The sequence below is a fragment of the Labrus mixtus genome, chromosome 20, assembly GCF_963584025.1.
Source record: "Labrus mixtus chromosome 20, fLabMix1.1, whole genome shotgun sequence".
Taxonomy (NCBI): Eukaryota; Metazoa; Chordata; class Actinopteri; order Labriformes; family Labridae; genus Labrus; species Labrus mixtus.
In genome coordinates this window covers 3,043,134-3,064,480 of record NC_083631.1, presented here as the reverse complement: position 1 = coordinate 3,064,480, position 21,347 = coordinate 3,043,134, and the positions used below count along the sequence as shown (strand labels likewise).

At 42.2% G+C, this 21,347-nt stretch overlaps 2 protein-coding genes across 6 annotated transcripts in view; one reads left to right on the top strand and one right to left on the bottom strand.

Annotated features, from left to right (window-relative positions):
* arhgap44a (Rho GTPase activating protein 44a) overlaps nt 1–16,552 on the top strand; it is a 31,881-nt gene extending 15,329 nt beyond the window's left edge. The window contains exons 8-23 of one of the 5 annotated variants that reach the window (XM_061026284.1): nt 43–111; nt 321–402; nt 883–1,010; nt 2,120–2,231; nt 2,694–2,775; nt 2,948–3,028; nt 3,712–3,825; nt 3,946–4,037; nt 5,404–5,587; nt 6,971–6,988; nt 7,094–7,282; nt 8,397–8,909; nt 10,821–10,966; nt 11,065–11,466; nt 12,103–12,154; nt 13,208–13,346. In XM_061026284.1, the coding sequence (XP_060882267.1) occupies nt 43–111; nt 321–402; nt 883–1,010; nt 2,120–2,231; nt 2,694–2,775; nt 2,948–3,028; nt 3,712–3,825; nt 3,946–4,037; nt 5,404–5,587; nt 6,971–6,988; nt 7,094–7,282; nt 8,397–8,909; nt 10,821–10,966; nt 11,065–11,466; nt 12,103–12,110 (2,220 nt within the window). In that variant the 3' untranslated portion in view covers nt 12,111–12,154; nt 13,208–13,346. Of the gene's footprint in view, nt 1–42; nt 112–320; nt 403–882; nt 1,011–2,119; nt 2,232–2,693; nt 2,776–2,947; nt 3,029–3,711; nt 3,826–3,945; nt 4,038–5,403; nt 5,588–6,970; nt 6,989–7,093; nt 7,283–8,396; nt 8,910–10,820; nt 10,967–11,064; nt 11,467–12,102; nt 12,155–13,207 lie in introns of all 5 variants that reach the window. The other 4 variants (XM_061026285.1, XM_061026282.1, XM_061026283.1 and 1 more) reach the window with 4 other exon arrangements.
* A 3,006-nt stretch (nt 16,553–19,558) lies between these two features.
* LOC132954572 (RING finger protein 222) lies at nt 19,559–20,659 on the bottom strand. The gene has a single exon (XM_061027164.1). The coding sequence runs from the start codon at nt 20,491–20,493 to the stop codon at nt 19,867–19,869; it is 627 nt and encodes a 208-aa protein (XP_060883147.1). The 5' UTR covers nt 20,494–20,659; the 3' UTR covers nt 19,559–19,866.
* Between the last annotated feature and the right edge of the window lie 688 nt (nt 20,660–21,347).

The window sequence follows — 21,347 nt, the reverse complement described above, 5'->3', positions numbered from 1 at the left end:
CAGTTTCTGAAGGGATGATTTCTCTCGTACTTTCTGTTTCAGGATCAGCTATCAGCAGATATGTACAGTTTTGTGGCCAAAGAAATAGACTATGCAAACTACTTCCAGACTGTAAGTAAATTTATTATTAAAACTGTGTAAAAAAAAGTGTGAAATACAGGAAATATTGTATTTTTTTATCTTTTCTGGAACTGAAATGTTTTTTTCGTGCAGTAACACAGGTTATTATAAACATTTAAGATAGTATATTACACACACGTGGAGGACTGCTTGTTCTAATCTCTTCCCCTGATGCCCCCCCCCCCCCCCCCCCCCTTTAGCTGATAGAAACGCAGGCGGAATATCACAGGAAGTCATTAGAGATTCTTCACAGTATCCTGCCCCAGATTAAAGCTCACCAAGGTGAGTCACCCACTATTTGTGTGTGTAGGTGTGTGTGCATGAGCGTGCGTGTGGATGTGTGTGGAGAGAGAGAGTGACAGAGAGAGAGAGAGAGAGAGCGATCTGCTCCGATTCTGCACCTGAAGCAATTTCAAGAGAACAAGTAACGGAGATAATAGCCCTGACGTGTCACATAACAATCTTGTTAAGCTGTAATTATCCTCCTTCACATTTAAACAGTTGCTACTTTCCAGGTGTTAAACAAAACAAGAGTCTTTAAGCACAATATTTTCCACGCCAAAAATCAACAAATAGAAATAAAATATACTCAAACCTCTAAAGTCATAGGAAACTGCAGTCGGGTTTTAATATACTACGTTAAAAATAAAGACTCTTACACAAAGAATGCTTTGTAGTCACTGGTCTAAAGAGGTCCAGGAGGAGATCTGTGCAGGTTTGTTTGTGTCTGTGTGCGATTCAAGCTGCTGTTGTGTGTTGCAGAGGCGTGGGTTGAGAAACCGTCGTTCGGCAAGTCTCTGGAGGAACACCTGAATATTAGCGGGAGAGAGATTGCCTTCCCAATCGAAGCCTGTGTCACCATGCTGCTCGAGTGTGGCATGCAGGAGGAGGTATAGGGCATGCACACACACACACACACACACACACACACACACACACACACACACACACACACACACACACACACACACACACACACACACACACACACACACACACACACACACACACACACAAACACACACATATAGACATACATATATCAACCTTGCAACTTTTAAATGAACGGTAAACAATTGTAAATACTTTCATTATAATCTCTGTGTTTTTTTACCAGAGTTAACTTAAAGCTAATTTAACATCTGCAGTCCCTTGGCAGGTCACAATTGAAACAGCGGTGTAACAAAGTTCTGCAGACATTACGCCTCTGTACTTATACATTAAATTTGCAACAGCGTAATAATGCTGGTACCTTGAAATGCACGGCTGTAAACCCTCAACAGTAGCTTCACATACACACACTCAGGCATGCACACACACACACACACACCCTGCTCTGACGTTACTCATCACCACTGTCTCTCCTGTAACTTTTCCTTCACTATCTTCGATGGCAGATCAGGGGCAGAACAACTTTGCCCCAGCTTTCCGCCGCTGTGCGTTACACATCGCAGAGTAGGCGTAACAGGCGCGTAAATATCTCGCCTTGAAATGGCAACCTGTACGTGACATAATTCAATAAATAGTTTTCAACCTGGCTTTATCTTACCCTGTCAGACTGGAACACTGAAATTGGCTCTTATCTTCTTGACCTTTAAATAAAGATTTCATTAACGTGAGAAAAGGAGAGAGAGGACAAGTAGCAACATCTTTGCAACAGGATACAAGATAGTCTGCAGCATTGAACTTTAAGGAATATAAGCAGTATAAGAGCTGTGTGATGGGGCTCACTTATCAGATGATGGGTTTTTTGTTGTTCTTTGTAATAAAATTAAACTCTTATGTTATATTATGTTAAAAACAGCCTACATGTTTTGTAGTTTATGGATGAAAAAATGTCACAACACCACTTTGTTTTCATGTTGTGTATCATCAATCAATGTCAAGTACTCAACGATAAAGGCTATTTCTTTGGCTCAGCCTTGATTCACACTGCAGGGGTCATTGTTAGGTGTGATAATTACACATGATGATGTGTTTCCTGTGTGTGGGCTTGCAGGGCCTCTTCAGAGTGGCTCCGTCAGCCTCCAAGCTGAAGAAGCTGAAAGCGTCCCTGGACTGCGGAGTTCTGGATGTGCAGGAGTACTCCTCCGACCCGCACGCCATCGCAGGTGAACTACACCCACGCGGATGCCATGTTTCACAGCCCATTTCCATAACAACAGCCCCTACTATCTGTTATTGTAAGGCAGCGGGGAAAGAGTGGAATATATCTATGATAAAAACAGAGGGTTGTTTTTGGTGTTTTATGTGTTCTGTCCACAGGTTTTTTGTTTTTGTTGAATTAGGACCTCGTTGGCAGAAAATGTGGCTCTTTGGCCGAGCATGAGAGCCGTCATCAGTTCTACGCTCAGTGCTCCTGTCCTGAAGGCTTTATCCTGTTATCGCTGTCCATTTCACACATTAGGATGAAATCTGTGTTGAGCAATCTGAATCTGGCAGCTGTGCTAGCTGCAAGGGCCTGCTGGAGGGGGGAGTGGAGATACTGTATGGGGCATGGCCTCATCTGTACACTGAGGAGAGAAAACAACCCCCCCCCCCCGCTTTAAACAACCTGTTTTTCTCATCCAAAGGGGCTCTGAAGTCATACCTCCGTGAGCTCCCTGATCCACTGATGACCACTGAACTTTATGATGAGTGGATTCAGGCTTCCAAGTGAGTAGATTGTTTTCCTATCTCTTGAATGATGCCATTGGCTTTAAAAAAAGAAGAGAAAATAGTCTGCAGTCTTTATGCAGAAGGTTTCAACTGCCAGGATGAAAAATGGTGACATTTACTGAGAAGTAGAGCAACAATCAGCCATATTGTTTTTGTTTTATTCCTGCAGCGTTCAAGATATGGATAAAAGGCTACAAGCATTAATGACAGCGTGTGAAAAACTCCCTACAGACAACTTGAACAACTTCAGGTCAGTTGCTTTTAGTGATTATTTCAGCATTTTCCCATGTGGCTCTTTATCTTTAAAATGTAAGAACAAGGATTGTAAGATACCATAGCTAAAAAAAAGTACGGTTTTGTTTGCATATCGGAAACTCTTTGAAATGTTAAGTAGTCTGATGTAAACTATCCAAACAGACAAACACAGATCATTTCATGCAATTACAAAATCCTTTCAGCCCTCCGCAGTCTCAGTGCAACCTGCACCACCTGCAGCCAAGAAAAGTAACAGCAGCAGCTGCTTTGACAATCAGGGATTCAGAAATCAACACCTGCAGGCTGTTGACACTTACAGTCAATGACTTGTGTGTGTAGGTGTGTGTGTATGAGGTTTTTTTGTGTGTACATATGCAGTGATCATTATTCATTACCTGCAGTGCAAGTTTTACAATTTCACATATTTTACTTTTTTTTTTGTCTTTTAAAGCAAACACAAAGATGGCTGCTGATATCACATATTTTTGTATTTGGTAGAAATCATAGGTTGAATCTGTTCAGAATGATCTGCCTCTCTGCAACCTGCTTAAAGTGAAAGGCTACGTTTGTGAGTCAGGGACAATATGCAGGAAAGGGTTGATATTGATAATTGTGAGTATTTAAGAAAAAAAGATGTCTCATGAATGAGAAACTAATGAGTGTATCCAAATCCCACAGATATCTCGTCAAATTCTTATCAAAGCTAACGGAGTACCAAGACGCTAACAAGATGACTCCCGGTAACATGGCCATTGTTCTTGGTCCTAACTTGCTTTGGACACACACAGAACCGTATGTATCTTTACACTTCTATTATTCATGTGTGATTTTATTTTTTTCATTGTTTGATTATTAACCTTAACATATCCAATCAGGCTGACACTGTAGTTCTGTTTGTTCTCTTGTTTGCAGGAACATGACGGAGATGATGACCACCCTGTCGCTACAGATTGTTAGCATCATTGAGCCCATTATTCAGCATGCTGATTGGTTCTTCCCTGGAGGTGGGGATCACATTCTACATATGTATGTAATAATGTAGTCAGGCTGGGCCCCAAATGGGGTCTCGCTGATACTTAACTTGTAGTTTTATATTCTCTGGAGTATTGTAGTTTATGACTCAGAGTGTTTGGGCAATTGTGAGCAAATGAACACCAAAGAATTGTGAAGTCAGACTTTTACTTCTACTACTTATATTTCGACTTGTATCGTGATATATGTATAAGTCAGATGGTCATTGTTATTATTTGACCTTTTTTGCTTAGCCCCTCTTACGAAGGTACCGTATAATCCCATGAATGTCAATAACTTCAGTCCACATAGGTGTTAAAAGAAAAAGAACAAATACATTCTACATAAACAGCAAAAAACCTCTACCTCAGGTCAGCAGCACACGCTGTGTGAATATTTAAGGTTTATTTTGGCCTTTTCATGTATCTATTCAAGAGACATGACATGTGACAGAGTCAGAAATCAGGGAGAGAGAGAGAGTAGGGAATGACATGTTGGAAAGGAGCCACAGGAAAGGAGCCACAGGTCGGATCCCAACCCACACTTGGAGGACCACAGCCTCTGACACATGGGGCGAGGGCACCAACCACTAGGCTACCAACGCCCCTAGAATTCAGTTTTACAGCAGACATTGTTCTGGTCTGGATTGGATTGTGCTCCTGCACTGACAGCAGCTTTGCCAGAGGCATCATGTTGTAGGGTTGTCACCGTTTCTGTCGGCCCGTTGTACCATCTGTCCACATAAAGGCCTTCACTTTCCCTTTTTTCGGCCCTAATATCTCAGACATTCCAAGTGGGAATATTTAAGTATCTGATTTATTTTTATTCTTTATAACCTACTGCACCTCTAGCCCTACTGTCACAGGGGTCTGCTGATAGTCACATGCTCTGCAGAGAAATAGTGTTTTTGTTGTGTCTCTTATGGTAATGGTTGCGGTGTAGTGTTATGCCACTGGTTTGATTGATGTCCTTACAAATATTTTCAATACACAAATCTAGCCCTCACATCGGCCACAGTTATTCTATGGTAAAAGAAAAAAGTATGAGAACCGCAAATTCAATGTTTGATGGAAGGCATTAAAGGACTTTGCAGTAATACTAGTTTATTCATATTCGTCACTCAGTGGAGACATGCAATAACAAAAGTGTTTCTCTCTAATATAAACATTTATTAAGACCAGTGTAGTGCTGTATTAGATTAGCATACACAGTAATATCACTATTTATATATCTGTGGGCAGATACTGAAACTCCCTTCTTTGGTAAATTCTAAATTCTACTCAACACAGACCCACTCATATATTCATAAACCAGTAAAACCAGTATACTGTTAGCTGATGATGTCTTCTCCTCCCTCAGAGATTGAATTCAACTTGACGGGATGCTATGGCAGCCCAATCCACACCAACCACAACTCCAACTACAGCTCCATGCCCTCGCCGGACATGGACCAATCGGAACGCAAGCAGCCGCACGACCAGAGCCGACGCCCACTAAGCGTTGCCACGGACAACATGATGCTGGAGTTTTACAAGAAGGATGGGTATGATGCCAAGTGTGTCCTTCTGCTGCCTACATATCACTCTCCCACTCTCTTTCTCTGTCTTTCCACCCACGCCTCCTCTTTGGCATGTGATAATAAGTTCTTATTTCACATGCACTTTAATAATCCATTAGCTCGGGGGAGTATTTATGCCTCCTGTTTGCTCCTATGAGAGGTGAGGGATGTGCCTTTTATCTCACCTGTTAATAATTCCAGCACATACAAATACATTCCCTATGATCAGCATTCATCAGGAGAAGAGCAGGCTGAGTCATTTGAATACATGGGGCATGAATTACCTTGAGTGGCATTGTCTCTATGGCAACAGGTCTCTGATGGAGGGCTGTCGGTTACCTCTTTTTTTTCTTTTTTTTTTTGCTCAGGAAATATTTCTTCAGGGCTGTCTTCCCATCCTCCCACACCCGGCTCCTCCTTCACAGTCTGGCTAGCACGTCACCTAACCTGAGTCATTCATCCAGCCGGTGGAAAATCACTGGCAGAATTTGAACCAATGCCTTCACCAAAGTACCCCCATTTGATTAAGAATGAACTATAACTCTGCGCATCCTGAATTCAGGAACAAGCAGTGTGAGGTGAAAGAAAAAAAAAGCTTTTATCTGTTCAGAATAATTAGGAAATGTAGTGTTTGCTCTCAAACTGAGTTTTTAAAGAAAAGAAAGCCTTAAATTGGAAGATAAGTGCAGCTTGGTTATGCTGTATGACATCCTCTCACCTATGGTACATCACTTCTGCTCCCTCATGCTAATGTGGATCTTACCCCCCCCCCCCGTCCTCCTCCTCCTCCCCCATCATACACAGACTACTTGCCCAATTCCACTCTCCACACTCACAGACTTTTGTTCCCAGTAAGTGCACGAGTGCTTAGTGGCACAAATCACCAAGTGCATGAGGGCTCTAATGCTAACTTCAAAACTCCAAATGACGCACTTTATTCAAGTATCCATTTCTGCAGACCTTCCTGAGGACGTGATTATCCAGCAAACCACTAAAAGTTAGAAAAAAAAGTTTGTACAGTTTTGATAAAGTTCGGCGAAATAATCAAAATATAAACAAAACATGCATTGATGTGCTGAGAAAAACAACAACAACATGATCTATTTATTAGTTAATTACCTTCATGGGTAGGTTGAATATTCACAAACACTGAAAAAATACACATGAGAGCTGGGTTATTTTCTCATTGTTTGACACCGCAGCTTGTTTCCAGGCAACATGTGATGTCATGAAAGTCTGTGAGGGTTCAGTATTTAAGCTTGAGAGTGGAGATTGGGATTTGGCAACTGAGATGTACACCATGTGAACCATTTCTGCATCACTTCTGACCTCGTATCCCTTTTGCCTCTCTTCCCCCTACTAACGCAGCATTAGGAAGATCCAAAGGTACCGTATCATACCCTTTTCCCCCTCTTTTTTTCCTCACCAAACCAAACTAATCTCTTCCTTCATCATGACCGTATATGACTCTGTGTATGTATTTGTCTCCAGTATGGGCGTCCGGGTTATGGATACTTCCTGGGTGTCTCGGAAGGGTTCTTCCACACTGACACGCAAGACCTGCTCCACCCCTCCAGGCATGCAAGGCCCCGGCTCTCCTGCAGACACTCTCATCCCCGAGCAGCCCGGAGAGCTAGCAATCTCCCCGTCGGCGACACCGCCGCCCGGAGAGAGGGTTTGGTAAGTCACAGTGTCCTCCTTTTCCTCACGCATCCAGTCACCGCCACCATCATCACCATCATGAACCTTCTGAGCTATGAGTGATCCAGATCCTTGGCCGTGTTAATCATTCTCTCATATTTTTTGCAATTGTCTTCATAGTCTCTCTCTTATCAATCAGTTTGTTGTCATCATGATTTGTCACTCTCCACATTTTGTTTCACTTCACCCTGCTGTTTGTCAAGTTGATGTCACTGTTATGTAAAAAATTAAGAAGGATCAATTATTTTTTCCGACTAAAACTTCAAAAGGTTATACTCCAAACAACGATAGAGTTTTGTTTTTCTATACATGGCGCACAGCTTATTTCTGCAAGTCCTTTGCTAGCATGCTAATATTTCCAATATCCCATTGTTGTGGCTTGGCTTTTCTCAGCTTTGGTTGTGATTTTCTCCCTTTCTGTTGACACTGATTTCACCATTTTTTAAACATGATTATCATAGTTGAGCACATGAATAATCACCTCATGGTCGCTGGCTCTGCCTGTATGGCGGACAAGAGATAATATGGCTTCTGGCTTGGCTGGCTTTTCCCTCCTCCTCCTGTGGCTCTTTCAGCCGATGAAAGGGTTTTGTGTCTGTTTCACACTGCCCTGGGCTGACTGCAGGACATGCAATGCAAACAAATCATATGCTATACTGTAGGATACGGGCAGATAGGGTTTCCATATGCAGCAAAGAGGAGATATTTGGTTATTAGCTCAGCTTGATAATATTGTAAGCTGCAGACCAGCACTGCACTTTGACAACAGGTCCTCACAGCTCCATGCAGTGTGCAGACACAAGGTGATCAACACGCTAAACTCTTTTCCTTTGGCAATAAAACTTTATTTTCCTTTGCTGTTTCTTTGTGCTTGTCTTTGTATTTGCACTAAGCTGACTGTGTGCTGAGCTTGGTGCCCACCACCCACCCTAAAATGCATTTTTTTTTTCTTCTGTTTTTTGGCTCGGGATCAACTAACACACTAACACCCTAATCATCAAAACAGCTTATCCTTTATCGCTCCAATGCGTCTCCCTGTTCAATCACTAGAGCTGTTTTTTGTGTGTGCTGTCTATTCTCTTAATATCTACAGCTCAGACAACGTGTTGCCAAATCGGCCGGACACCTCTCATGCCCACCCACCCCCAGGGGAGGACCGGCCACCCCCCCCTTACCCAACCTCCTCGTGCCACGCTGCACCTCACCACTTCTATCCCAAACCCCCACCCTGCGCTCGCCCTGTGGCACCGGGTCCAGAGTCTCAGCCCCCCGCCTCACCCCCGCCCCCGCTGCGCTGGTCTGGCTTCACACCCCCTGCTCCGCCCCCTTCCTCCTCTTCTTCCTCCTCCTCCTCGTCACTTGACATCAATTCCAACCCCAAACCCAGCTGTCTGCACTTCCCCAAGCACAGCCCCCCAGGCGACATGTTGCATGCCCCCCCACCAGATACTAATGCTTCACCACTCTACATCAAAACTCCCTTGGTACTTACCCGCCATGACCAGTCCCTTGGCAACCCCCCTAGCCTCCCTTCGTCCGCGCCCCCACCCCCGCCGTGGGCTGCCTGTCCATGTGCCCGAGAGAGAGGACCCCCCAGGCTGACTAGGTAAATACAACACACCCTCGGCCGCTGTGGATGTCTCACAGAGTGGCAGCTGTATCTCTCCTCTCCTCTAGCTCGCTGGCTCATATTTTCTTTTTTGCTTTTTTTTCTCCCTCCCCCTTCGAATTACATATCTCAGATTCTGTAACATTCAGGTTGTCGGGGGATGCCTCTCATGGGGGTTGCCTAGCAACTAAGGATGTTACTGGCTTATATAGCGCTCAGTTTCATGCTGGTATTGAGTAGATGATAAATACATGGAAAATGCTGCATATGGCTACCAAATAGCATATGAATGTATTTATTCTACAGTTTGCAGCAGTTTTTTTTACTAACCAGTGGAGGGGAAACATCATGTTTGAAGATTTGCAAAAAAGAAATCACAATTACGTCCTGGTAATAATGTATGGTATAGATATATAACTCTATAATATGAGCATCGTTCAGCCAGAGCCAAAGTGCTGAGTTTGTTTTGAGTGGCAGTTGCAGTCCCCTGACTCATAGGTCTTTGGTGATACAACGGCCGCATGGGACAGCCTGTATCATTACAGCAAATCTTTGTCAGCAGTCAGACACACGCTCATTTGATAACACCCCTTCTCTTGATTTGATATCTCCATGATGTCCAATTCAAATGGCTCACAGGGATTTCAGGAGATTGCTGATAATTGGAAGTCCCATAATCCAAATCGTGACTTCTGCAGTATGGGTGCTCTCTTGTGGTCATTCATGACAGTTAAATCATGATTGGTATCTTTACTAGTTTGTATGAATGATTTATCCTTAATGCAGAGATGAATTAAAGATTTCCTTCAGTACCCAAGTGACTAAAGTTAATATACGCCAAATGTAGGACTGTTTGGAATCAGACATAAGGGGGAAAAAAATATTTTTAATGCTTACACTTGCTAATGCTAACACATTACTGCTGTCTCATCTTTATAATTGTAAAACCACTGCAGTGCCTTAGAACACAAGACTACGCAGATTTAAGAAATGTATGTATTTAGTCACCACAAGACCAGCCAATGTCTCAATATATAAATCGTATCAAATAATTTACTACAGTTTAGTTAGCACTACAGCAGCTATCAACCAAAAAACTTTCAGCACAAAGATTCATACTGGGGTCCTTGGTAGAGTGAACAAATTAACAGTACATAAAGCAGGTAACATGCAAAGACTATTTCAGGTGTGTACCTACAGTCTTTCCAGTACTATACAAGGTACACACAAACAAACTGAACAAAGTAAATATGTGAGTTTCTGCCACAAGAGACATTCTTGTACTTCCTTCTGTGTGTTTGTGGATATAAATGTGTACACCATCTGTTCACTGAGGCGGGAAAGAAATCTTTAAGCTCAGTGTTTTTTGGGGGGGTTTTTTGGATAGCATTTTGAGATTGAGTCTTGTAGATGAGTCAACATCATAACTATAAACCTGTACAGAGGTCATGAATTGAGTTTGATTTTGTCTTTTAACAATTCAAAATGCAACTGTTTGACATGCCAATGCCATCTTATGTCCTTTTTTTTATGGGAAATAAATCAGTGTCCATCATTTTTGATGTTGTTTGAATGTGCGGACGGATTCAATGTTTTTTTTTTTTTTTTATGTTAAACTATAAAATTAAGAGGTGTAATGTTAACAGATGTTACTCTGTTTGGATTGAAAACGATTTGCTTGCCTTCATTAAGCTTTGTTTGACATCATGTTGTGGGTTTCAGAAAATACTGTAATGTTAAAAACAGTGTACTGAATGCAGTGATACACTAACATGTGTTGGTGATGATGATGATGATGGTGGTGGTGGTGATAGTGGCATTGAGGTAATATACATACATGATATATACTGATATAGTGTACACTGTGTCTGATGCTTTCACACACTAATGTCTGTTTGTCTTTTTCAGTTCATTGAAGAGTAAAGAGCTCTCCCCTGTAATTGGACACAAAGCCATCCAGGTGGCAGGTCCAACAGTCCCTCCCAGCAGTAGTCCTCAGAGCAGCAGCCAGTCGCCCCACTCCACAGAGCACAGTCCACACACCCTGCGCAAAGGTGAGCCTCTTTCTCCCAGTATGAGCTTTCTGCCTTCGGTCTGAGAGGATTCTTCTTCACATCAGACAGTATAATATGACTGTGTTATTTGTTTACAGGTTCCAAGAAGTTGGCCCCTGTGCCCCCAAAGGTCCCTTACGGCCAGTCTGGTGGGATGTCCGACCAGTCGACAGGTCAGCCGTCACCGGTCAGCCTGTCACCCACACCACCTAGCACCCCTTCCCCTTATGGACTGGCCTGCCCTCCAGGGCAAGTGCCCCCATCCTCCCCCGGGCAGACCCCACTAGGGGCGCCCCACTCGCTTTCGTCCCCACCGTCCTTGACAGGAACGCTCACCAAGTCGCGGCCCGCCCCTAAGCCCAGGCAGAGACCCAGCCTGCCCCCTCCGCAGCCACCCACAGTCCCCGCAGGGTTCACTGGTCAGGCCATGGCCCCAATTCCCCAGCCCCTGGAGCAGGGTCTCCTGGATGGACTGTCTCCCGGGGAGAGCATGTCTACAGGTAAACATCAGCCATTGGCAACAACACCCCCGCCGCCACCACAGGTGGGGCTGCAGCGGCCCTCTCTCAGACTTGCTGTGGCTCTGTCCAATGGAGACGGTGGACGAGTGTAGGACTCTGTAGGACTTGTAGATGTAAAGACACCTTTCCCCTATAGTGACTGCTCCCAAATGAATGTCTGAATGAAAAGAAAAAGTTGCCTTTTAGACACAGATGCCTGAGAATGGAAAAGTGTAAACACTAGCATTTTTTTTGCTACTATAGTGAGCAAACCTCCTGACCTATGTATTCATTGCTTGTGTTATGTGATGATGTTTCTGGGTAATGTGTGGAAACATCAGACAAGCATAGCCCGTCCTGCTTGTATGGAAGTTGCCATTAGATTCATCATGTGCTCTCTGTATATCTGTGTTACCCAGACCCTCACTCGGCAGAGGTAGGTCAGAGGCTTACACACCAGTCCAGTATCTCTAAACGTCCAGCAGGCGTGGACACATAGCCAGACAAACCCCCAGACTCTGTCTGCAGTATGATGTTCTGATGATGAGGTGTTCTGTCATTTTATACCAAGCATTCTGTCACTTTGTTATATTTATCATTCTCTTGTTCCCCCTGCTACTATTGTGCACCTTGCAGCTGTGTGAGGCCAGGGATTCAGTGTGGGCTAAGTGTGAGGGGGACTTTTAGGGTAAGCCAGAACCGTCCCCGCCCATGCGCTCCATCTCACTGCCTGGCCTCGTGCTGTGGCTGCCTCTGGGGTCTCCTTCAGCCTGCCTCAAACCAACCAACCAGTAGCTCTCAATCAGAACAGTTTCCCTATTTCCTCCTCTTTGCATGATGTTGTAGTCCAAACAATAGTGCATGGCTTAAGGACTTCCCAGAGTGCACCACACTGCACTCACATTGCAGACGCCGTCGCTTACAAAGGTCCATCCTAAAGCCCCTCTCCCTTTTTTTCGTTGCCCATTCCCAGCCCTATGCCAGCAGACATCCCCCCCCCCCCCCCCCTACTCTAACACCCCTGCCACCGGTATCAGGGGGCCACAGGTAACCCCCACTCCTCCTTTTGGCAGGTTCATTGCTTTTTATAACCTCTGCTCCCTCTTACTACACTGCCACGCTCCATCCCATTCCTACACAGGAGTAGTCATCAGTCTCTGCTTGGACCTGCTGCTTTCAGTAAATGCAGCAGCGCATTAGAATACCTTTATTTCGAGGAAATACTGTATCCGGTCCTCATGAGATTTCCATTGTTACTTCAAGCCCACTTGGTGTCTTGGTGCCATTTTTTTTTCACAGAGTTCCACACACATCTTGTTGCCTCTGTGTTGGTTTATCTGGCCATTGTTGTAAACGTGTACAGTAATGTGTCATCGTGCAGTCATTTTGACTTGTTATTGTATTTTATCTGACAAAGTATCTGTTATTGCTGTCTCTAAAGACAAAAGAAGAAGCTGTGACTTATTACACTAGTTGCTACCAAGTTTGGTGTGACTATCATCACACTAAAAACATCCCTGTGTAGAATGTGAAGCACATGTAATTTACTGATTACTTCAATCAGGGAAGACATCATATGCCACTTACCATGAGTCCAGACTCAAAACGATTAATATTATTTCTGCTCTCTTCCGTTTTTACACCTCATTTCCATCATCATGTGCCCCCTTCTCCTCCTCCTCTTGCTCATCGTCACCATTCTGCTCATCACACTCACCTCTCCCGCCATGCTCACCATTAGATATCTTCAATTATGAAATCCCCTCCATCAATGTCAATCTGGACAGCCTCATCGATGAGTTCAGCGGTGCCCCTTGCAGGAGGTCCAGGGCAGTGACAGACTCTCCAGAGGGGGATGCTGTGCCTGAGGAGGAGCCCCAGAGCACCACTCTATGACGCTAAGGCATCACAGCTTACCAGCACCCCTATGGCTGCACATACTCTTAACTGTCGCCACCTGCTGGCCCTGATGGAAACACACACTGGCCTCACCAATGCCCACCTGAAACCAGAAGTCCAGCACATCTGCTGCAGGCCGCAAAGAATCTCATCTCTTACAAATGCTCGCTAGAACATAAATGTAATAGAACAAAAAAAAAACACCAAAATGCCATAGTGGAGGAACAGTTGCCTTTAGGAGGAAAGACTGGAATAATAGATGAGTATTACATTTAATGATTTTTTTCCTGCTTTGCTTTGTTCATTTTTGTTGTTTGATGCAGTGGTCTGTATTTCTGTGGGGTTTTTTTAAACTTTATTTTGCCTTATTAGAACATGCAATCAAATTGCAATATGATACTCACAAGTTGTACAACTTTTGGTTAGGGAAACTCAGAGTCCGACGTGGTTAGGAGCAAAGCCCATCCTCAGGGTGAAACGGAGAGGCAGAGTGAGAGAGCAGTCTGGTTGTTTTGCTCACAGGGTATTCAAGCTTTGTGCACATTAGGAAAAAAAAATGCTGAGCCCTATAGAGACAGGTTTGGCCTGCAGGATGAAACATTTGATGCAGTTTGAATCTTATTACACCCAGTCTTTACTTCTCCTATTCTTTCACATATTTCAACCGTAGTTCTTTATCTGATGTTTACCTTCGTGCAGGTAAACACACTTTAACTCACTTTATACCAGCACAGTATAAGAAGAATGTTACTGTAAATGACCTTTTTTCTTTTTTGGGACATGCATCTCTTAGTCAGTTTTTAAAGATAGCACCATGTCGTGTTTGCATGACGAGCCAATAGGAACTAACCCGCTTCGGATCAAGGGCCTCAGAGTGGCAGCGTTTTGATTTTTGTGTGAGTGTTTTCTGCTGTCGTTGTCCTTGGAGAGTAAATTTAGACCACCCCATGTGCTGTTACAGTTTGATGACGATGGATGGATGACTACACTGCCTTTAGGTTTGTATGATTCTCTCTTAACCTTGTTTTCAAGTGCTTCAGGTTCAGCAACCTTTTGATCCCTTGTGTAAATACAAAGACTGTACATAAATTGATGTATATAAATCTGAGAGGAAATCTATATGTAAAGTGCATATCTGGAGAATATATAATAATAATAATATATGTGCTGATATTTATCATGTGTAGAAAAATGTAATGATTCAAAATTTGATGTTATTTTTGGTCCCCGCACACAGTGAACAAGTTTACTGTAGACTCATAATGTTTCACATGAACACCAGGTAACAACGATGCTGCAACACAAATGCAGAATGTTTCCTTCTGCTAGACATCAATTGTAGTCTTTAATAATTCTGTCTCCTGAGCTTTGACTTCAAACATGCTAGGGCGCTAACGGGTTGCAAACCAACCAGCCTATATTTCCTTTGTTTCCTTATAGTCCTTAATTTGAACGATCCTGTATAAATGATGAGATCACTTTGAGCACTGTTGGACCTTTTGAATTATTCATATTGAGGATAAATGCAGTCCTATATTATTCTAGGAGAGACTACAGCGAGTCGAATAAATATGTGCTCACACAATTAGAGAGGCAAAGTGCAAAAAATAATAATAAATCTGACACTTCTAAAGTGGATAACTGTGGTGTCATTTCTGGTGTTGTTATTCTCACCACAGACGATGAATCGAATTAATCAGAGCTTGACAAATTCAGTCGAATAACAGATGCTGCAGTGTCACTTTTTTTAAGTTCCATACAAAAAATGTCTCGGGACAATAAAATGTGTCAATTAAAGTGCAATTACAGTGTTTACTGATCCACCTCAATCCAAAAAAAAAAAGTGGTCAAAGTCACCCCTCCCCAAAAAACCTACAGAAAAACAAGCCATCCATTTTTATCGCAAATAACTTTTCTTTAAGTTTATTTAACCTGTGAGTTTACAAGTGACAAAATAAACTCTGGGTTCTCTCCAAAAGTGGTCTACAGTACAGTATGCATCAGTGTGTGTTCTTAATGGACTCTGTTTATGAAGATTTTGGTGATGTTGATTCTTATATTGATAGTTGTGGTGATTATGCTGTATGAAAACAATTGCAAGTGCCCTCACACTGGTTGTCATTTTGGAACTATAGACATGATTAATGTGTACTAGAGGTTTTATTTTCCTTGCTGGATCCATACATTTATACGAGGGGGTTCGGGGTCTCTCTCTCTCTCTCTCTCTCTCTCTCTCTCTCTCTACAGTATGTGTGCAGACTGAATGTGACTCACTCCGATTTCAACTGTAGGCTACCTGATTTTTTAATAATGTGCAGGGCAAATGAGCACTTGTGTTTGGATGAAGGTTAATTAGGGCCTGTTGGCATGTGTTGTTATCAGTGCAGGGCAGTGTTACTGTAATGCTTTTGTGCATCATATCTGGAACTTACAGTAAGCATGCATTCATATTCATTATAGATGTGATAATTCTGCTGCTGAAAGGAACAAAAAAAGCATCTGTAACCTCCCCTGAAACACAAATCATGATTTTAATCTCATACCTAATTTCAGCCTGTTAATGAACTCACGTTGATTTTAAAGAGCATATTCATGGGAGCCACCTTTTTGCACCAAATGGTACATTGTTACATAGTTTGATCAAGCTTTTTATGTACCGCATAGACCTACTTTTCCTATGTCACCTCACCGCCAATATTAGGGTCTGACGTAAAGCTCAATTTGTTTACATTTTGAGGGGTTGGGGGTTCTAACCGAGAGAAATAAAAAAAGGTAAATCTGAAAATGTGTCATGCATGCGCTTAGATAGTCTTTTTGATAATCCACGTTTTGTGTCAATCACTGTCTTTTTAGGGATTGTATGAGGGGTGAAACGCAAAGACGGACTAAAGAGAATGTGGATCAGGATGAATGGTGCCCGGTGTGGTTTTGAGCAATACGGTAGAGGAGTAGATGTTGCCTGTGGATGTACTGCCTCCTTCTGCTTTCACTACTAGTGTACAAAACGAAACCTGCCGCTTGTCGAGCCCACCATGCCCACCATGCCCACCCCCCCTCCCCCCCTCCCTCCCTCCTCTGCTTAGCATATCAAGTGGAACACAGTGTGTACTGTGAAGCCTACCTGCAATCCTTATCAGAATGTCAGAAATAAATATATATATTAAACTCTACATTTGTAATAATCTCACCTGGTTCATGTGGATTATTGTGTGTAACTTTTTTCTGGGAAAGATATTTGAAATCAAAGGAATACTTGAGGTTTTTTTACTTTCTACTTTTCTACATTTTAAAAAAAACTTTATTTGAATATCTGCTCCACATCTACGCCATTACATTATTATATTAAAGTTTAAGATTGGCTACTTTTTCAAACTATTATTGTGCATTTTGTAAAAACATTAGAAGAAGAAAACATACTGTACTTGATTAATCCCAGAAGGGACTCTTTTTTTTTTTCACTTTGTGATTGAACAAGCTCCACACACAGGCCAGGAATAAAAATACATGCACATATAAGATCCTGTGGACATGCACTGAGGAGAGATGTCAGAGTGAGGATGCTGCTGACCTTGCTCAGGGGCAATACCAGGAAGTGTACTGGCACCTTCCCATAAACCAGTTTGGTCTCTACCTGGACTTGAACTGACCAGTCCCAAACCCACAGATAGAGCTCCTGCCTCTCCATTTAGGCTTGTGACCTCTTAGAACATTTATTTCTGGACTTGTTTAGGATGTCTTCACTTTGATTATTAGCAGTTCTACTAAAACAGACATTTCCCCCTCTAAACTTGTTCTTGCAGGGAATCATTTCAAACAGGTTTTAAATCCAAACTTGTAAAAGTACTGTATCTGGAAAAAAAGATTAATAGGAAAACAAATGTGTGTATTTGTTTTTTTTCTGTACCTTTTCCATTTATCCCATCAAAACTTTTGAGTGGACATCTTGATATGAAAAAGTAGTTGAATCTACTTCACATCAACAACTACAACAGTGAAAATGCAGCTCATATGTGGATTCATCAGTACTGTAAACCAACAATATACATTATATCAGTTTATAATGTTAAATCATTCTACAGCAGAACCACCAGTACTTTAACTTTGATACTAAGTCAATTTTAAGATAAAACTTTTTAACTTTGAGGACTTACAAAATAGTTGTATAAATAGAGGAGACATGAGTGTCTGTATTTGAAAGTGAACAATCAGAGTTTCTCTTCTACTTCTCCCAGTGGATGAATCCTGCCACGGCTATCAGGATCTTACCGGTGGAAAAACACAACAAATTGCTTGTGTTTTTTGTTTTTTAGTTATGACGTTTTGCCTTGAAATTAGTGACTTTTACTAATTTTACAGTTACATAGTCCCTTTTGATCAACCTACTGACAATTAAGCCTCCATCCAGAATATGATTTAAAACATCTGATTCATCAAATAATACATGAATGAAAATTACAGTCATCCTCCTCCCACACTCAGGGAAACCAGGTATGACTTTAGAAAGCAGAAGCCTCTTAAAGTGAGTAACCTGTAGGACAGGCCGAGCAGGATGGATGAAGGCTTGACACAGGAGGAAACTGTAGGAGTGAACCCGTTTGTCCAGATGGTGGTGATACTGAGAATGCTCTGTCTGAAAACCAGCCTGGGTTGCATAATGCTGGTCCCCTCTTTTCTGTCTCAATCTGGACTCTTGAAGAGCCCCGTGGTAACTTGATGCTACAGTCTGTCAGTGTATCTCTTTACAGCCAACAGCCAGACACAGCTCATCTCTACCTGCTCCTTCAGAACGGCTGCATCAATTATTTCTCACTGAGAGTTTTAAAGGTGGCTCTGTTTACACCGTCTTTACATCACACAGTCACGCGTTGTATAGGATGATACTGAGGCTCTAATACAATTATCTGATCTTTGTTTAACTGTGTTTGGAAAGTTGTGTTTGTGAAGTTTTTAAATGGAAATTATGATAATTTCTATTTTAAAGCTCCAGTTAGGAAACAGACTAAACTTAGTTTAGATGCCTCTCTATGAGCCACAAAAGCTCATTTAATTATCGACATAAATATTTCTGTATTGTTATTCCTAGAAACTGGGTAGGTGTCAGACAAAGTTATCTACATCACTCTGCAGAGACAGATTTTTTTTTACATTTTCGACAGTTAAAACACTTTTGTTAAAAAGTACAACTTACCGTAAAACTTCAAATAAAAGCCCAACCCAATTTAAGGCTGAGTCTCTTTTACTAGCCTGGTGTTGTTGTAAGTTTTGACATATAAAGGCAGGTCTCAGTTCGAGGCCCCTGTACATGTAGTGTTGATTAGTTTGAGGATCAAAAATATATGCAGCAGGTTTGTTTTGGGTGGCTTACAGGGAGAGATCAAATCAGTGATTTGAAAGTTCATTTTGTTAATCGATATCCTCATTTTGTATACATTTAAATATTATTTCTGGAGTAAATTTACAATTTTAGTCTTTCAATTTTTACCCTGCAAAAGTTTTGTTTGGAAATAATTATTGACGTCTGCCCCCAAATACAGGCAGGGTCATTTTATACAAGCATGTAAAAAGCCCGGGCTATAGAGTTTTAGGGTATATACTGTATGAACAGGACAAAACCAGCAAAGAGATAAGAGGTGCTTTGTCCACAGGGGATACCAAAATTGACAAAACCCTAAGGTTCCTCACTGGAGCTTTGAATATAAATCTGATATTGTGATGTGAGAAGGAGAGTCTGTCAACATGCCATCCCAACAGCTTGAACTGGATCTTTATTATCACACTTAGCTCACTGAAACTGAGCTCACGACCTGCTGCCAAAACAGTATAGCCTATGGGCAATAACAGACAGAGAGACCACTCAAGCTGTTTGTTCTTTAGTTGGACAGTTTTTGTCTTTAAAAGTTGCTTGGAAACTGGTCTCCAACAACAGGGTAACACAACAATACATGAGATACTTTTACAGCAGTGGGATTGAGCTGAGTGGATTTATTGCATTTTTTCTCATTGACTTAAATTACAACTTAAAGAAAAAGTCTGCCCTTTTAATGTTTAAAATCCTTCAGAGACATTTTTGAAATTGTTCACAATTTTGGACATGTTTTCATCTGATAAAACAGGTCAAACATGTCACTGACAGGAATGCAAAACAAAAGAGTATGTCAGGCTTTCCTCACCTTTAGTCTATTTTATTTTCCACTGTTGCCTGGTGATGCACATAAATGTCACAGGCATGTCTATTCACTTCCTGACTTTACCTTTAAATCAGATAAGGAAATACCAATGTAATCATACAGCCTGCCAGACAAGCGAGCCCAAATGTACATTTTCATTTACCATTCTTTAAACTCCACCAAACATGTTTTGTACGTCAGGACAAAAAAACTGCTTCAAATATTTATTGCAAAAGTGCTTGATGAAGTTTTTCCTTGGATCACAAGATGTTTTCCATAAATGTCAGTCATTCCATTTTTAACACTTCATAATCCAAACATCCATATCACTGGGCTATGCCAACAAAATCCAGGGTAAGGTTGCTGCTACAAGTGCGAGTATAGTAAAGGCTGACAATAAAACAAACAGGCACCGTGCAGTTGTGCAAATCCTGCGTCTTCTCCTGCGCTGCTGCTGAACCACAGTCATCACAACGCTGTGCGCATCTTCCTCAACCATGGGTCGCCCTTGAGCGCTGATGATAAAGATCTGAGACGCTTTATGGCTGGGTCTGATCAGCCTTTGTCGACGGACTCGCTCAGACACCCACCTGAGGCAGGGTGCCACCCAGGTAAACCCCCTGGGCAAAGTGTTCTCGGAGGCGCGCCGTGCGCTCTGGAGCTGTCCAAGCGGCAGAGGGAGAGGTACCTCCAACGTCTGCCCTTCATCTGGATCCTTGTCCGGCGCGAGGGACAGCAGCGCTTCCTTCTGTTTCTTGATGAATGTGAGATGTCGGCATATAGGACAAGCAATTGTGTCTCTGATTTTTCCATCACTGTTGATGCTGACCAACGTTTTGACCAGACAGTCGTGGCAGAAAACATGCCCGCAGCTCAGAGTCCTCTCAGCACCCGACAGGCCCTCATAACACACTGGACACTCTTGTGCGTCTTCCTGGCTATCGTCCTGGTAAAATGCCATGGAAGGAAAAACAACCACTGTGGCACGAGAGTTGAGTAGATTCCGTGGTAAACGTATGTGCGAATTCCTTTCAAGGTCTTGTCCTCTCAGCTCATGACTCTCTCTTTACTTTACGCTTTGGGTGGAGGCGAGAGCTGCGCCTTGTAAAACAGGGCCTGCCACCTGGAGCTGCAGTGACTTGACTGATTGGGTCCCCTGGAGGTGTTATTGGCAGTTCAAGTTGCCCAACTGGTTCACGTTATTTTTCCTTAAATTGTGCTGTATGTCCTTATAAGTTAATTCCATAACAATTATCCTACATTCTTTTAATTGATGATATTATTTAAAACCTTTGTTTATCTACTGTAGTCATGGAATTTCTAGATTCAGGCTAGCATGTCTATTTGACTTTAAGGGTTGTACTGTATGGCCTTTTTGTGAAATAACTTAAGAAAAATGATTCTGTGACTTAATTATATTTTATCTTAAAATGATTAAATGTACAGCATAGGCCTTTCTTTTCTTTTTTTTTTTAGGTTAGGCCTATTTATTTGATTTTGGTACAACTTCAAATAAGCCCCTAGGCAAAAGCCCTCCTTGTTTTGGTCGGTTTCCAGACTTACAAAGACATAGTGGCTCAATAACATTAGAAAATAAATTATAACTAATCATAGACTTTAAATATAATTCAATATAATAAACTATTTATTGTGGCTATTACGGTCGTATTGTGTTGGTGTTCAGTGACCCACTGTAGTGGTTTATTGTGTAGCAATAATATGCCATCTTGTGGTCATTGTAGGGAAAGCTGTATAGCCCAATAACTATAGAATGACCGACCAAATAAAGAAGGTGCGGCTCATTCTACTACATCT

Excerpts from the sequence above, each read along its gene's own strand:
- LOC132954572 (XM_061027164.1), bottom strand. The coding sequence starts at position 20,493 with ATGGCATTTTACCAGGACGATAGCCAGGAAGACGCACAAGAGTGTCCA.